This window comes from Homarus americanus, unplaced genomic scaffold (genome assembly GCF_018991925.1).
Source record: "Homarus americanus isolate GMGI-L3 unplaced genomic scaffold, GMGI_Hamer_2.0 scaffold40248, whole genome shotgun sequence".
Taxonomy (NCBI): Eukaryota; Metazoa; Arthropoda; class Malacostraca; order Decapoda; family Nephropidae; genus Homarus; species Homarus americanus.
Genome location: NW_024712526.1, coordinates 11,116,131 through 11,130,774, shown reverse-complemented (window position 1 = coordinate 11,130,774; position 14,644 = coordinate 11,116,131). Strand labels below are relative to the sequence as shown.

General features: G+C 45.7%; 2 protein-coding genes across 4 annotated transcripts in view; one reads left to right on the top strand and one right to left on the bottom strand.

Moving 5' to 3' along the window:
* LOC121862983 overlaps positions 1–14,644 on the top strand; it is a 42,818-nt gene that overhangs the window by 18,123 nt on the left and 10,051 nt on the right. For all 3 annotated transcript variants that reach the window (XM_042361459.1, XM_042361443.1, XM_042361451.1), the window contains one exon: positions 2,054–2,151. In XM_042361459.1, the coding sequence (XP_042217393.1) occupies positions 2,054–2,151 (98 nt within the window). The remainder of the gene's footprint in view (positions 1–2,053; positions 2,152–14,644) is intronic.
* Positions 3,301–7,692, bottom strand: LOC121863004 (zinc finger and BTB domain-containing protein 8A-like). The gene is made up of 5 exons (XM_042361471.1): positions 6,630–7,692; positions 5,469–5,736; positions 5,003–5,235; positions 4,410–4,685; positions 3,301–4,143 (listed from the first exon to the last, which is right to left on the bottom strand). The coding sequence occupies exons 1-5, from the start codon at positions 6,945–6,947 to the stop codon at positions 3,658–3,660; spliced, it is 1,581 nt and encodes a 526-aa protein (XP_042217405.1). The 5' UTR covers positions 6,948–7,692; the 3' UTR covers positions 3,301–3,657.

The following is a 14,644-nucleotide window of genomic DNA, read 5'->3' as shown; positions in this document are numbered from 1 at the left end:
TAATGTAGTTACACTTAAGCCTGCAACTGTGTGTGTGGGTGACTGTGTGCATGTTGGTGGGTAACTGTGTGTGTGTGTGTGGGGATTGTTTGTGCTTGTTGTCTTGGCTCTTTCTTTCACTTCCTACACTTACCTTCCTCTTGACTCACTAAATGTTTCTACCTAACCTAACCTAACCTCTCGTTCATCCGTGTTTTATCTTCTCCAATGGTCGGATTTCATTGTGATACATTCAGAACTCTTTGATCACCTTCTCTTCACCAAAAAACTAAAAAATGGGAGAGCTTTAATGAAAATATACAGAAGAGTATTAATGCACGTGACATGTTAAATCCGCCCATCCGATCCTTGTCTTGTATCGTACTTTTGTGGTGTTTCAGTGTATGCTGCTCCCTCAGACTTGCCTAAGAGCTGTGACCACATACCGTACATCACAGATACTGCCACCTCATCAAAAGACATAACAAGTAATCCAACACACGTTTTATATGGCCATTTTCCCCACTCTTGCGTCGGCTTGTGGGAAAAAGAGTTTATAGGTTTGAAAGAAGAGAGAACATTTATATGTCTGCTTGTTTCATAATTATCTTTCCAATCACTCCTCTGATCTGGTGGTGAAGTTCTGCTGTATGTTATGATCTGTTGAGTCTTAAAAGTCCTCCAGGAAGACAGGTCAGACTCCTTACTCCCATCTTGCATCACTCTGCCTCATCTTTGGTATTCTTGGCGTCCGCTTATAATTTCCTCGCTCAATACAATGCCTCGGTCGTCCTCTTGATCCTCCAATACTTACACTAATACTTACACTGTTCTTAATGTCTTCATTGTCACTCAACATAATAGATATCCAGACTTTTTTTTTTTTTTCATTTCTCAGACTCTCATTGTTGACAGCTCTTGAATGTAGAACTCGACAGTATCATTTTGTTAGTACAGTATGTATGCTTCCCCAGTCTGATTTGGGATACCCGTATTTCTTCTGTGATTATTATCCATTCTACATCATTACTCCATATTGTATTTACCAACTACACACGCCTTTCTTTCTCTCATATTGCAGAGAAGTAATGTCTCGCTTTATGCACCATCACCATATAGTCACCCATACAGTGTTCTGTGGAGGCTGAGGTACTAGTGTATGTTATGGATAAGAGGTCCTGTACTGTACACTAGAACAATAACTGGTGGTTGTCCCCCAAGCATTTTGGTTCTTGCCTCACCAGGAATGTTTTCTGCTGTATAAAGTTATTATTTTGGTTGATGTATGTAAGTTAAGATGTTTTTTGCTTGTGATATATTTCATTCCATGTTCGGAGCAGTTTGTGTAAAGGACAGTGAAGGAGTTAACTGAAGAGATCACATTTGGATTTGTTAAATTCAATGTTGTAATGAGTTGTTAACCCCTTGTGTGTACAGGGTCTCTCTCTCTGTGCTGATTAAAATCGTCAGGCATTAACCAAATAAAACATTAAAAATGGTATCCCAGTAGTGAAGGGGTTACAACCTTGACTCGGACAAGGAGGATGTGTTGTAAATGTTAAAATAATAGTGGGAAATTTGTACTGTACTGGTCTTTATAGTTTCTATATTGTGCCAGTCTCTCTTATAACTCTTTATTATAGCAATTTCAACATAACGTTTTCACATCAGTATTATGACTCTGGAGGTCATTAAGCTGGCCACCTTGTACACATTAAGCTGGCCACCTTGTACACATTAAGCTGGTCACCTTAGAGGTCAACCTTTAGCACCACCAGCTCCTGCTTGATTTATAAGTTGGTTTAAACCTTGAAACATGACACAGGCTCCAGGTAGTAAGTGCTCTGCCTTCCCATATACTGGAGCTTGGAAATGTTGGCCATTGAAACTTAAGAAAATATTATTAGATAAGGATTATTATAGAGTCTGGTTGTGTGTTAGTTGTGTGTCGACATTAGTTATAAAATGCTGTGAGTCATGTGGTGCGGTGACACTTACTGTACCGTACTGTAGACCCTAAAGTAAGAATGTATCGAGACTGACTTGATCCATAACCACCTCTTCCTCCCGACAGTGACAAGCCTGGCAGAAGAGAACGCATACGGAATAAAGAGGACGACAAGACCAAAGATGCCCAGGATTCCAGCGATGACGATAATTCTGCGGAACACGGTAAGTACACTACACTCACCTGTGGCTCCTCCGCCCCACCCCATCCCTCTTCCTCCACCTACCATCCCTGGAGGAGGACATAGGAAATCTCGTATTATGTCCTTGCTTCTGGGAGACTTGTGAATACTATACTGAACTGTATAACAACTCCCAACAAGGGAAGCGACTCTACAGTATTATCTTCATATGAGTTTATTTTACCATTCCCTCTGCACCTCAGAAATTTATGATGGGAGAAATAAAACTGCAAGAGCTGTGTGTTACGGGTGTATAGACTAGAGGATTAGAGAGAGTGGAAAATTATCATTAATGTTGGATGTGATGTTAACGTCTTGTGGTGTAACGTGATGTAGTGTGATCTGGGTATCTAGCCACCTTCGGAGCCAGAAGGTGAGGGAGCCATGTTTACGTCGTAGGTCTTGGCGATGTTCTCGTACTTTCCACACACTGTGCTGCTAGAGAATGAGGACGAAGACTTGGGTACAGAGGTGGATTTTATCATGCCTTAATGCTTCCTCATTTGGGTAAGGTTCTTTAGTGAGCAAAGTCAGTTACTGTGAGGACTTTATTTACCTATTCTACTCCTAGTTAATGGATGATAAGATGAATCATTATACCCTAATCTGTCTTTGAGTTTCAATCCTTCGAGCACCAATTAAAACATAACTTTCTCTCCGTCACCTGAATAATAAAAGACTATACAAATTAGAGATGTTCCTCGTGCTAGAACACAAACAGATAATCATAACATTAGTATTATTTCCACGGTGGGAGATGATATATATATATATATGATTTGTTTTGGCTATTTTATCTAAGGACCAAGTACCTGTTCTCAGCTGTGTGTTGAGAGGTGGTGTGTGGTTGATATAGGTAGTAGTACACAGTATCATGGAGGTACTGAAGGTAATTTAGGTGTTGGCTGTGTGTATGTATGTATATGTGTGTGTGTGGTTCTTCTTCTGTGTTACGTGATATTAATTTTTACAGAACTGTCATTTATTTTGTTTTTAAATTACATCCAGGTTAGAATGTAGGAGTTGTAATGAGTGGTTGTGGTAGGTTGTAGAGCAAGACAACGTGGGATAATGTTGTGCTTTAGGTCGGCTTCCTTAATTCTGAAGTTGGTTTATGAAAGAGGATCAGATGTAATGGTGATAGACTTTATTATAGATATTGTACATAGATAAAGTATAGATGATTCTTATCTATATACTGTATATAGAAAGGTCATCATAAGGTTCTAATGACAGCGCTGAGTTCTAGGTTTAGTGTTGGTACAGAGTGATCATTACTAGGTGGTTAACGGGTGCTTCCTGTGTAAGATATCTACTGGGGGGAGTTTGCCATTAGAGACACACACACACGTGGTGGGATGACGGGTGCTGCCCTAAGTTTGTACACTATTGGGGTTGCTTTAGGTTTGATCTTATTGCCATAGAATGAGTTTGTGGTTACACTTACATCTAACATAGTCACCGACTGTGTTTACGGTACACGGAGGTCTTATGCTGCCGTGGTGGTGATGGTGGGGGTGCTGGCCGGGGTGTTGACGGGCGTCGGGGTGGGGGTGGTAGAGGTGCTAGTGGAGGGGGTGGGGTTGTTGTTGCTCTTCTTGTTGAAGGAGGAACTCTCCTCCTCCTGGTGACACAGTCGGCGGTGCTTGTGTACGAAGTAATAACTGGGGAACTTTGAGCCGCAAGTCTTGCAGGGGAAGTACTGCACATTGAGGTCCAGGATCTTGAGTCCTTCCGAGGGAGCGGGAGAGACGGTCCTGCCGCTGAAGGGGGACACGCTGCCACTCTTGATGCTCTCGTTGATGATGGAACTGTTTGCCCCAGAGTTGCTGCTCTCTCCCACCCGTTCTCGCATTCCCGCCTGGCTGCCACCATCTGACAAGGAGGTTTCCACAGTCCTGGGAGAAGAGCTGCTTGTTCCTTGCTGTTTATCCACCTCCACTGTGATGGGGTTGATGTGGCGACGCATGTGTTTCTGAAAAGTTAAAGAATGTATCAGACACTTGTCCATCTTCTGCCTCCAAGAGTTGAGCAAAAAGTGGTGTGTGTTTTGTCACCTAAATAATATATGACCCATCAGTACTGTTAGTGTCATGCAACACATGTCAACTGAAAATGATTTTATAATTATTTTGTGACAACTACTGAATGATACTGACATTTATATTTACTACAGATGCTATAATTATACCTGTAATACCAAGATATGGTGTGTGTGCATGCAGTTAGAAGAAGCCTCACCTGGTAGCAGTAGTGACTCTTAAAGGTGTGGTTGCAGTACACACAGTGGTAGGTGCGACTGACTTGGTTGTTTGGCATGGGGGGTGAAGCGGCCAGGGCATTCCTCTGTGCGTCTCCAGCAGCGCGCAGCCGTAGGATGTTGGCGAGTCCGTTCCTCTCCGGAGCGCCTAGCGGACTCCCACCAGTCTGTGCCCGGCTGCTGTTATCGTCGCAGGAGTCTATGTCATCAACGTTGATCTCGGTCTCTGTTTCGGAGTCATCGTGGCCCAGTAGAGGCTGTTGGGAAGATATTGATTCATGTTAGTACAATCACGAGACTTTTTGATCAATTGTTATCATTAGTGGCTGTCAGTAAATCTTTGAGATGCTTTTATAGAACATAGACAGTGAGATGATTTGGCCTCATAATGAAACAATAAATGAGGGGGAGGGGGCAGAGATACAGGTAGCAGAAGGTCGGAGGGGGGGGGGGTGAATTGCTGTGTATTAAAACATTGGTGTCTATTGGTATACAAAATATAGAAGAAATGTTAAAGACAGCGCAGAAAATATTTGGAGTCCAGGGCCGTGGTTACCAACCCTCAGATACTTACATTAGCTTTGTACGCCCTGTTGATGACGCGCTCAAAGAAAACGGGGCCATCGCACGCCGCCACGTCAATGACCACAGCTCCCGTGCTGACCTGCCCTCCGTCGTCCAGGGCCGTTTTGTGGGGGTAGCGAGGGTTGGCGTCCGGAGATCTGTTTTCATCCGAGCGTTGCGCTGTGTTCCTCCTCTCCTCCCCTCCAACACCCTCCTCCATTGTCTCCGTCTCTCTCGTCAAATCTGTTCCATAGATGGTCATAAAAGATCTCTCTCATAACACTGTCTACTTACATTTCCTCCAATATCTCTCTATAATAAACTTTTTCACATTATGGTAGAACAGGTAACGAGTTGAGAATTGTATTTTGGACTTTTGGACTTGAACGAGCTCTTTTGATACGCAGCAATGTGGTGCTATGACGAGAAGACTGATTACTACCCAAGAAGTTTTTACTAAGCTGTGACGACATTACCTTGGGGTGGGTTGAGTGGGTGGTGAGGTGGGCGGGGTCTGGTTGGGGTGGGCCTGACGATGGTGGTGGGAAGAGATGAGGAGGCTGCTGCTGCGTGTTGGGGTGGGGGGACGAGCCTGGCCAGTCCCCGCCACACACTGAGGGCTGGTGGCACGTCGGACAGGCCCAGGGAGGAGGTGGTGGTGGTGGTCGTGGTGGTGGTGGTGAGCAGGGCCTGGCACAGCGAGACCACCCCGGCCATCTGCAGCAGGTGGCCGGCCAACAGCACCTGCACAAACACACACACACACACACACACACACGAGAGAGAGAGATGATGATAGTACCACCAAACACCTCATGACAGTGACCACACAGCCTAACAACATTCTACTATTAGATTATTGGGTCACCTCTATTACTGGCAGTTAACATGTTTAACTTTATGTAACTCCTGTACTGATTTTCTAAATGAGACTGAAGTGGACAGGTGACTAATACTAACACCACACTAGACTTACAAGGAGGAGGTGGTCAGTTGGTTGGACTTACTGGAGGAAGCAGTGAGTGACCTTTTGACCAATGTAAAAACTATGAAAAAATAAAAATAAGTAAATAAGACCACATGATATTTTAGGTCAGGTTGGGAGTAGATTGACAAGACTGATGTGAAGTTTGTTTGCTCTGTGTTATAAGGGAGGCAAATGGGAGGGGTGGGGGGGGGGGAACACTGGATGGAGTAAGAACATTATTGATAGAAGTTAAACAAAGACCAAATTGGGTGGTGGCACTCTTACAGTGTGTGTGCTGTAGAGGCTTTAATGAAGGAGGGTGGCAATGGTAGGGTCCTCGTTACTCTATTGTGGTTCCTGTTGATGTATCTGTCTGTCTGTCTGTCTGTCTGAGTCTATTGTCCCTGTTTCTTATCCGTATCATCGCAACATTGTTCTTGAGCTTAATACAATAATGTATGTGTATAGTTGTCATGGTGTGTATATGTATTGAACTGACTAGACCAGAGAAAGATAGAGAGGAGAAGACAGTAGAGGCAAGTTTGAGAACGTTTAGAGGGATAGGAGGAGTGTGGCCAGAAAGGGGAAGCAGGGAGGGTATGTATTAGCTATAGCAGAGTGACAGGTGTGAGGGAGAGAGAGGAGAAGTGGAGTGGAGGGCGACACTTACCTCATACAGGGTGGAGGGAGTGAGTGGCAGACGGCCAGTGTACATGTAGGTGAGGACGGCAGCAAAACCCGCCGGCGGTACATGAGGGAGGAGCAGCCTGACGTCCCTCTGGCCACTGCTACTGCTGCTGCCGCCACCTCCCGCCGCTCCCACAGCCGCCCCCCGCAGGTAAGCGCTGTGGGAGGCGAGGACGGAGGTGTGGGCGCGGAAGAGTCGGCCACCAGCCAGGACCCAGGCGTCGTAATCCTCGTCCTCCTGTAGCAGGGGACACAGTGGGGGAGGTGGACGAGTCGGCCCACTGCTGCTGGTCTCACTCATCCTACCTCTACTACACTTGCTCACTGACTGACTGGTTGGGCCCTGTGTAGTGGGATGTTCAGGCCCCTGTGTGGTAGGGTGAGCTTGATGGACCCCTTCCTGTAGGTGGGTTCCTTTTGTGGGTGAAGTTGACGAGTCTCGTTTCGTTTAGGTGATGGTGTTTATTTTTATTACTGTTTGGTTGATCTGTTTAAGACTCGCTTGGTTGAGTGACCGATGAACATTATCTACACTCGTCACCTGTGTTCGTGTCTTCTCAACCCTTCTTGTGTACGGCCTTTTGTGCGGGGGTTATCACTGGTCTGCCTCGTGGTTGTCAGCGCCAGTCTCCAACACCTGGTTTACACTAACTTGTACGTCCCACAAATTTGTTCTTACAAGTGGGTGTCATCAATGTTGTGTTTGGAGTCGTTTTCCCCTACGTGGTTGTGTTTAATCCTTCCCACAAACGTCTTCACGCACGTGGTTCTCTCTGGTCTTGTATAAACTTTTTCTGTAATACATCGATGTCAGTGGTAGTTCCAGAAACGTTTTCACCCACGTGGTTGTTTCTTAGTTCCCCAGAAACGTTTTCATGCATGATGTTATCAGATGGAGTATCATCAAACGTTTCCTTACACGTGTTTTTATTTAGTCTCGCCACGTATGTCAGCACCGACAGCACACTCTTACACAGCTGTCCTGAAAAACTGAACAACAGTACACGTCATCATCAACTCGTAGAGCTGTTTTTAATGAATCGCTTTGGGGGTAGGCTGGTGTGTGACGTCTACCAGGAGCTGAGGTACAAGTACTTCCTCACCCGTCGGTGGTTTGGCCCAGACTGACGTCCACGTTGTTGGGTGATGTATAAATAAGTCTTGGCGTGGGTGCGGCGTGATTGGCCTGCCTCGTTCTGCGGGAGCCAATAAGCGGCAAGCAAATAAGAGGCCGGTGGGTCGGGTCGCCCCTTCCTCCTTCCCTCCCACCTCCTCCACCCCAACTATCAGCCTCCCCCACCCTACCATCTTTTGGGAATTGAATACAGCCGAGAGTTGTTCCTGCCAGACTGACCCACTGGCGGTCATTTTGGGGTCGTGGGGAAGGAGTGAGCTTCTGGGATCGTCGTGACAGGTGTGCGTGAGTTAGCAGGTGCCAGTGGGATGTTAACAGGTGTTCGTGGTGTTAGGTGATAGCAAGTGTCTGTCTCTCCGTCTCTCTCTCACTATCTTTTTAAGTCTCTTCTTTTCCCCCCACGGCTTGCCTATTCCTCTCTCTTTAGTCTTCCTCTCCCTCCCCTTCTGTCCAACCCCTTCCTCCCTTCTACTTCCCTCCTTTCCTCCCTTGTCCTTCCCTCCTTTCCTCGCTTGTCCTTCCCTCCTTTGCTCCCTCCTTTTCTCCACTGTCCCTCCCTTATTACACCCTCCTTCCTTTCTCCTTTTCCCTGCCCTCCCCTCCTCCTCCCTCCCTCCTCCCTGCCCTCCTCCCTGCCCTCCCTCCTCCCTGCCCTCCTCCCTCCCTCCCTCCCTCCTCCCTCCCTCCTCCTCCCTCCCTCCCCTCCCTCCCTCCCTCCCTCCCATCATTTCTGTCCACCCCCTCCTGTACACCCAAAACATGTTGACACACTTCAAATTGTATTTTCTTTGGAGAAGTTGAGTTGGAAGGTCTCGGAGAAAGGCGATCCATTACAGAATTAAGCGTGCACGACTGTCGGTGAGATGTGAGAAGGATGGTGACGGTGGGCAGGGAGGGTGATGGTGACTGGGGAGGGAGGAAGAGTGGTGGTGTTAACAGGAGGGGGAGGAAGGAAGGGGGAGGTGGGGGGTATAGATCCGTAGAAAGGGGAGGGGAAGGTGAGGGTCAGAGGGGGAACGAGAGAGGAAGAGGAGGGAAGTAAGGGAGGAGTAAAGAGAGAGAGAGAGAGAGGGTGGGAGAAAGAGAGGAAGGAAGGTAAGGGTTAAAGAGAGAGAAAGAGCAGGTGAGAGAGAGGGGGTGGGGGTGAGTTAGCTTACACATGTGAACATCGGTCCTAGGCGCCCCACCACCACCACCTAGCTAGCAGCATTTTGAATGAATCAACACAATATACCTAATGGTGTTTACTTATGGCCCCACCGCTCCTACCACTATTGCTACCACCATTCCTACCACCATTCCTACTATTCTTCCTACCACTATTCCTACTACTCTTCCTACCACTATTCCTACTACTGTTGCTCGTACCACTATTCCAGTCACTTGCTACCACCATTCCTACTTCTATTTCTTCTACCACTACCATTCATTCCTACCACAATTGCTACCACTACCACCATTGCTACTACAATGGCTCACGACTACCACCATTTAAACCACTGTTACTACCATTCCTATCATTACTTTGAACGTTACTACCATTGTAACCACAACCATTAACACTGCCATTGTTGCTACCATTACTACAATTACCACCATTACTACCATACCATGATTTTCACACACACACACACACACACACACGTTAAAGAATTAATGTTTTTATCGCCAATAATTAAGACAAAGTTGCTGTATGATTATGGGCGAATGGACGGGCTAGCGAGTGGGTGGCTGGGCGGGCGGGCTAGCTAGCTAGCTAGCTAGCTAGCGGGTGGTTCAGCGGGCAGGCTAGCGAGTGGGCGGGCGGGCAGCGAGTGGGTGGTTGGGCGGGTGGTTTAATGGGTGGGTGGATGGGTGGTTAGTCGTGGTAAGGAACCCCCATTCCCTTTCCTAAATCCTGAACGTGGGTCATTTTTTTTTACCCCGGCGTGGGTTTTAAGTTTAGTGAGACCTCTGGGGGGACACTTTTTTTTTATCCTGGCGTGGGCATTTTTCCCCGGCATGGGCGTGGCGGCGGGCGTGGGGAGTGTTTGTTCCGCGGCATACGGGATGAGCGCCCCGGTTCACCTGCCTAATTAACAGATTGCCTGCTTATAAATTAATTAACCCCCCTCATCCTCTCCTCCGTCGACCGCTCCGAGACCTTCCTACCGCCTCCAGCAGCCCCGCCTCAAGTACGACCTGGAGGAGGGCTGGTGAAGGAGGAGGAGGAAGAAGAAGAGTGAGGGCTGGTAGTAGAGGAGGTGAAGGAAGAGTATGAGAAGGAGGAGGAGGAAGAAGAAGAGTGAGGGCTGGTAGTAGAGGAAGAAGAGGAGGAGGATGTTTGTGTTTACAGAGACCGTTGATGTTTGTGTTTACAGAGGCCCCTGACCCTGTAAACACAAACATCAAGGGTCTCTGTGAACACAAACATCAAGGGTCTCTCTGAACACAAACATCAAGGGTCTCTCTGAACACAAACATCAAGGGTCTCTGAACACAAACATCAAGGGTCTCTGTGAACACAAACATCAAGGGTCTCTGTGAACACAAACATCAAGGGTCTCTGTGAACACAAACATCAAGGGTCTCTGTGAACACAAACATCAAGGGTCTCTGTGAACACAAACATCAAGGGTCTCTGAACACAAACATCAAGGGTCTCTGAACACAAACATCAAGGGTCTCTGAACACAAACATCAAGGGTCTCTGAACACAAACATCAAGGGTCTCTGAACACAAACATCAAGGGTCTCTCTGAACACAATACGTTGGAGGCATGACTCGTGACGTTGGCTGTGATTGGCTGAATTAATACACTGGCTTAGATTGTGATTGGTCGAACTAATACACAAGCATGACCTTTAAGTGCATAAATATATAGAGAAATATAATACAACTTTTAAACCACTTTACTGTTTATTAAAGCTTTTGATAGTTCATGTTATCTTTCCCCGTGTACAGTCCAAACTTTTCTTAGGACGTAAGTATAGGAAGAGTGTGGTGACTGTCCCGTAGGTTAGGTTAGATCAAGGTAATATTTCACTATTCTTGTATATTTATCGGTTGTCGTGGATTAAAACTATTTCTCCTGGTTATTGAAAATATAATATAATCCCATTGCGCATTGATACACATATAGATGGGACAGTGTGTACAGCGCATGTCGTTGATATGGTCCAAAATGGGCGGGTTTTTTTTTTAAGTTTGTTGTTAGTATGTAAGAGCCAAAGCCACTTCTACCATTACCACCATCACGATCCCCGTCCACAACCCCCTCACCACTACCCCTCTTACCACCACTACCCCTCCTACCACCACTACCCCTCCTACCACCACTTTCCCTCCTACCACCACTAGCCCTCCTACCACCACTTTCCCCCTTCCACCACCATTTCTAACTACCACCCCCTTCTACCAACACCCTCCCCCCGCCAGCACCAGCCGCGGTAGGAGCGAGGGCAGGGCAGGTTTGGTAATTAGTTAATACAGAGGCTTCACTTTAATGAAGGCCAAATATTGGCTAATTTCTGTTTCTTGCTCTCCGGGTAAGTTGTAGTGTTTAACGGCTTTAATTACGCTATTACCCGCTAATTAATTGAAGCTAGAACCTAACTCAATTATTCAGCTTGGGTTTGCATAGCCTAGCCTGGCCTGGCCTGGCCTCCCTCCTGCTGGTGCTGGCTTGTCGGAGTGAGCTAGCTTTACCCATCTTTTTCTCTATTCTCTCTCTCTCTCTCTCTCATATGATGGGGTAGGAGTGAGGTAGAGGAGGACCGAGGGTATGGTAGGAGTGAGGAAGACACCCCTCCTTCAGTAGCAGTTGTGTAGGATGTAAGGAGGAAGACACACGAGATCCTCAAGTACTCCTGCACCTACCGGAGGAGGAAGGAAGGACTGGGTGGTGAGGAAAGGAATGTGAGAGGAGGAGGAGGTGGGGGAGTTAAATGGTGGGGAAGGAGAGGAAAGGGGATGGAGAGGGAAGAAAGGAGGTAGGAGAAGGAAGGACGAGGAAGAGTGGGGGAGGGGGGGGTGAGGTCTTAGGTGGTGTGACTCGAGAAATTAAGAAAAATACAAGAATCTCTCTCTCTCTCTCTCTCTCTCTCTCTTTCCCTACATGTGCCTCACCTCAAGGCACCGCGCCGCTCCTCACCTCCAAGTGCCTTAATTATTCATAATCAATCGGATAATTGAAATTTGTGGAGGGTTTCCCTGAGGGGGGGAGGGGTTAGTAGTTATGGTGGTAGGGGGTAGTAGTTGTGATGGTGGTAGGGGGTAGTAGTTGTGATGGTGGTAGGTGTAGGGGAGGGGTAGTAGTGTTTGTTGTGATTGTTTTAGGTGAGTTAGTTGATAGGATGCGTAATGTCTGTTATGATGGTGGTAGGTTGGGTAAGGAAAGTGGGTTAGTTGGCTGGTAGATGAAGGTGTGTGTGTGTGTTTGTTTGTTTGTTTAGAAAGAGAGATAAAATACATTTCTAAAATCTCTACCCATAAACTGGTCAAATTTCTCAGCAGCTCGAGTTAGGTGTGAAAATCAGGGAAAAAAGAACCACACACACACACACACATCCTCGCTACACCTGTATACACTCACGCCAGGTGTTTCTGGTAATTACTGAGGCGTGTAAAGTGTATTTAAATGGTGTCGTGAGTGAATGAGTAAATGCGTGGCTGTCAATACTGTATACTGTGCTATTTCTTGTTGATAATTGATGGCTGACAGACCTGGGCTAATGGTGTGTGTGTGGGGGGGGGGGGTGTACTGTAGGTAGGTGAGTGACAGAGAAAGAAAATAAAGGCTCTGTTCAATATACAGTATGTAGAAAAAAATAAGCGTATAAGGGGTCAGGTTAGGGTGTGCAGGTGCTGACAAATTTCCCTGTACACGTGTCAATACTGAGTCAACTTGTGGGTCATATTATTATTAAGGTAGTGAACGCTGCTCCTTTTCGCGATGAAGATTTTATTTGTCATAACATTTAAATTATAACATAATGACGTTGTAATTATATCAGAATATAAATGGGAATTATGTACGCATTTATAACACATTTTTTTGTTGTGTGTGTTGAAACGTTTCTAAAATATGTACATAATTATTGTAGTAGTTGTTGTATGAGCATTTTAGTGTATGATGGTACTAACAAGTATTTGCATGTACAGTTGTATACAGCGTGAAGGTGGAGGTTAAGTTGACTGACAGTGAGGGTGGGTTGGTATTTGTGTAGATGCATTGGTGGTAGTTATCCCTGTACGTTTATGGTCGTGGTTGTGTGTGATTAGTGGCGGGGTTTGTAGTGGTTGATAGTTTATATTTACTGTGTATATGTGTGGGGTAGTTGGACTGTGGTGGTATAAGTTTCGATGGTAGTTAGGTTAGCAGTGGTGATCGTAGTTGTGGTAGTGTAGGGCTAGTAGAAGCAGCGGCGTGCAGCAGCAGCAGCAGTGGTAGAGCATGCATATTTCAGGGACTAATCTGTGTTATGTGGAGTGCGGGAGAGCGCGGGCAAACACGCGTCTCTCACAGTATTCATCCGCCAAATGCTTCTGTCAACACACCTTCCCCGGACCCCTCGCCACCACCACCACCGCCACTACCGCCACCGCAGCCTAACTTCACTAAACCGATCACCCGCGCGCCCTTCCTTGACATGTGTGCATATTAATCTTACCCACAGTCAATAAGGAGGGCTGTTTCCCCGCAGGTTTTACTGGCGGGCGGCAAGCAAGATTTTTCCCGCCATTTTTACATGGTGTTTATGGTATCTGGGAGGTGGGCGCGGCGCTGCTGCTGGCTCTCTGACTCTAGTGAAAGAGCAAACTCCCCTTGCTTGATGTTATTTTACTAACTTGCCATCCCGCTGATACATGTTACACTCTTTGTGCCTTTGTCGAGAAGCGGCCGTAATGATTATTAAACAACACGTTTTTAGGGAAAATTGACGTAACTTGGCAGGAGGGCGACCCTTGTTCACTACTAATAGCGTCGTCCACCACACACATACATACGGAAATATAAATTCTCTTAATGCCAAATGGAGATTTGTTTATGCGTTTTTATATCTGCTTTCATTTTTTGGTATATTTAGCGTTATAGCTCACTTCAACAGGCCGCACTGACCAGGGCCGAACATGTGTTGACTGCGTCATAGGAGTTGTAGTATGGTCAGTTGGTCACCGTAATAACATTTGGCATTTATTGCCCTCAAAGTCACTCACCGCATTTGTGTTTGTCTATTGTATTAGATGTCTGTTGTGTGTTAAATTTGAATCAACTGAGATTGTTATATATATATATATATATATATATATATATATATATATATATATATATATATATATATATATATATATATTTCATGTAAATCCACAATGGAAACGTGGATAAGATAAATCTTGATAAAATCACACGGGAAAATGGAAACAACGGAGTACCTTAGCTTTCGTCTTGTTTGTTAGTCCACTGATGTGTCGTGGATATAGAATTGTAGAACCTATTACAATATATAGATCTTTGTTTAGGACTTACAGAAGAACTGCTTGGATGTCTGAACTTACTTTATAAACACGCTTTATTAATTATTGTTGTGTTTTGTTATCGTTAAGATATTTTCGTGTGTTCATTTATCAAATGAGTAGAATAAATTAGGGGTTTTGTCACAATAATATATAACTCCCAAGATTTATTTAGTGATGTATTTCAACGTGGGGAGTGTACACAGTTGTAGGAGGCAAGTGACTAGTCTTGCAGCCTAATGGAGAAATTATAATTATCGATGGCGGGAAAGGTTGTGTAGTGACTGGAATTAAATGCTACTAAGAATCAAGTGTTGGGGGGAGGGTTAAAACGCTAGGATTTGTGTATATGTGTATTTTTAAGTCT

Coding starts and splice junctions, on each gene's coding strand:
- LOC121863004 (XM_042361471.1), bottom strand. CDS start 6,947: ATGAGTGAGACCAGCAGCAGTGGGCCGACTCGTCCACCTCCCCCACTG. Junction 5,737..6,629: donor CTCCCTCCACCCTGTATGAG/GTAAGTGTCGCC, acceptor GTGTTTGTGCAG/GTGCTGTTGGCCGGCCACCT. Junction 4,686..5,002: donor ACAGGGCGTACAAAGCTAAT/GTAAGTATCTGA, acceptor TCTTCCCAACAG/CCTCTACTGGGCCACGATGA.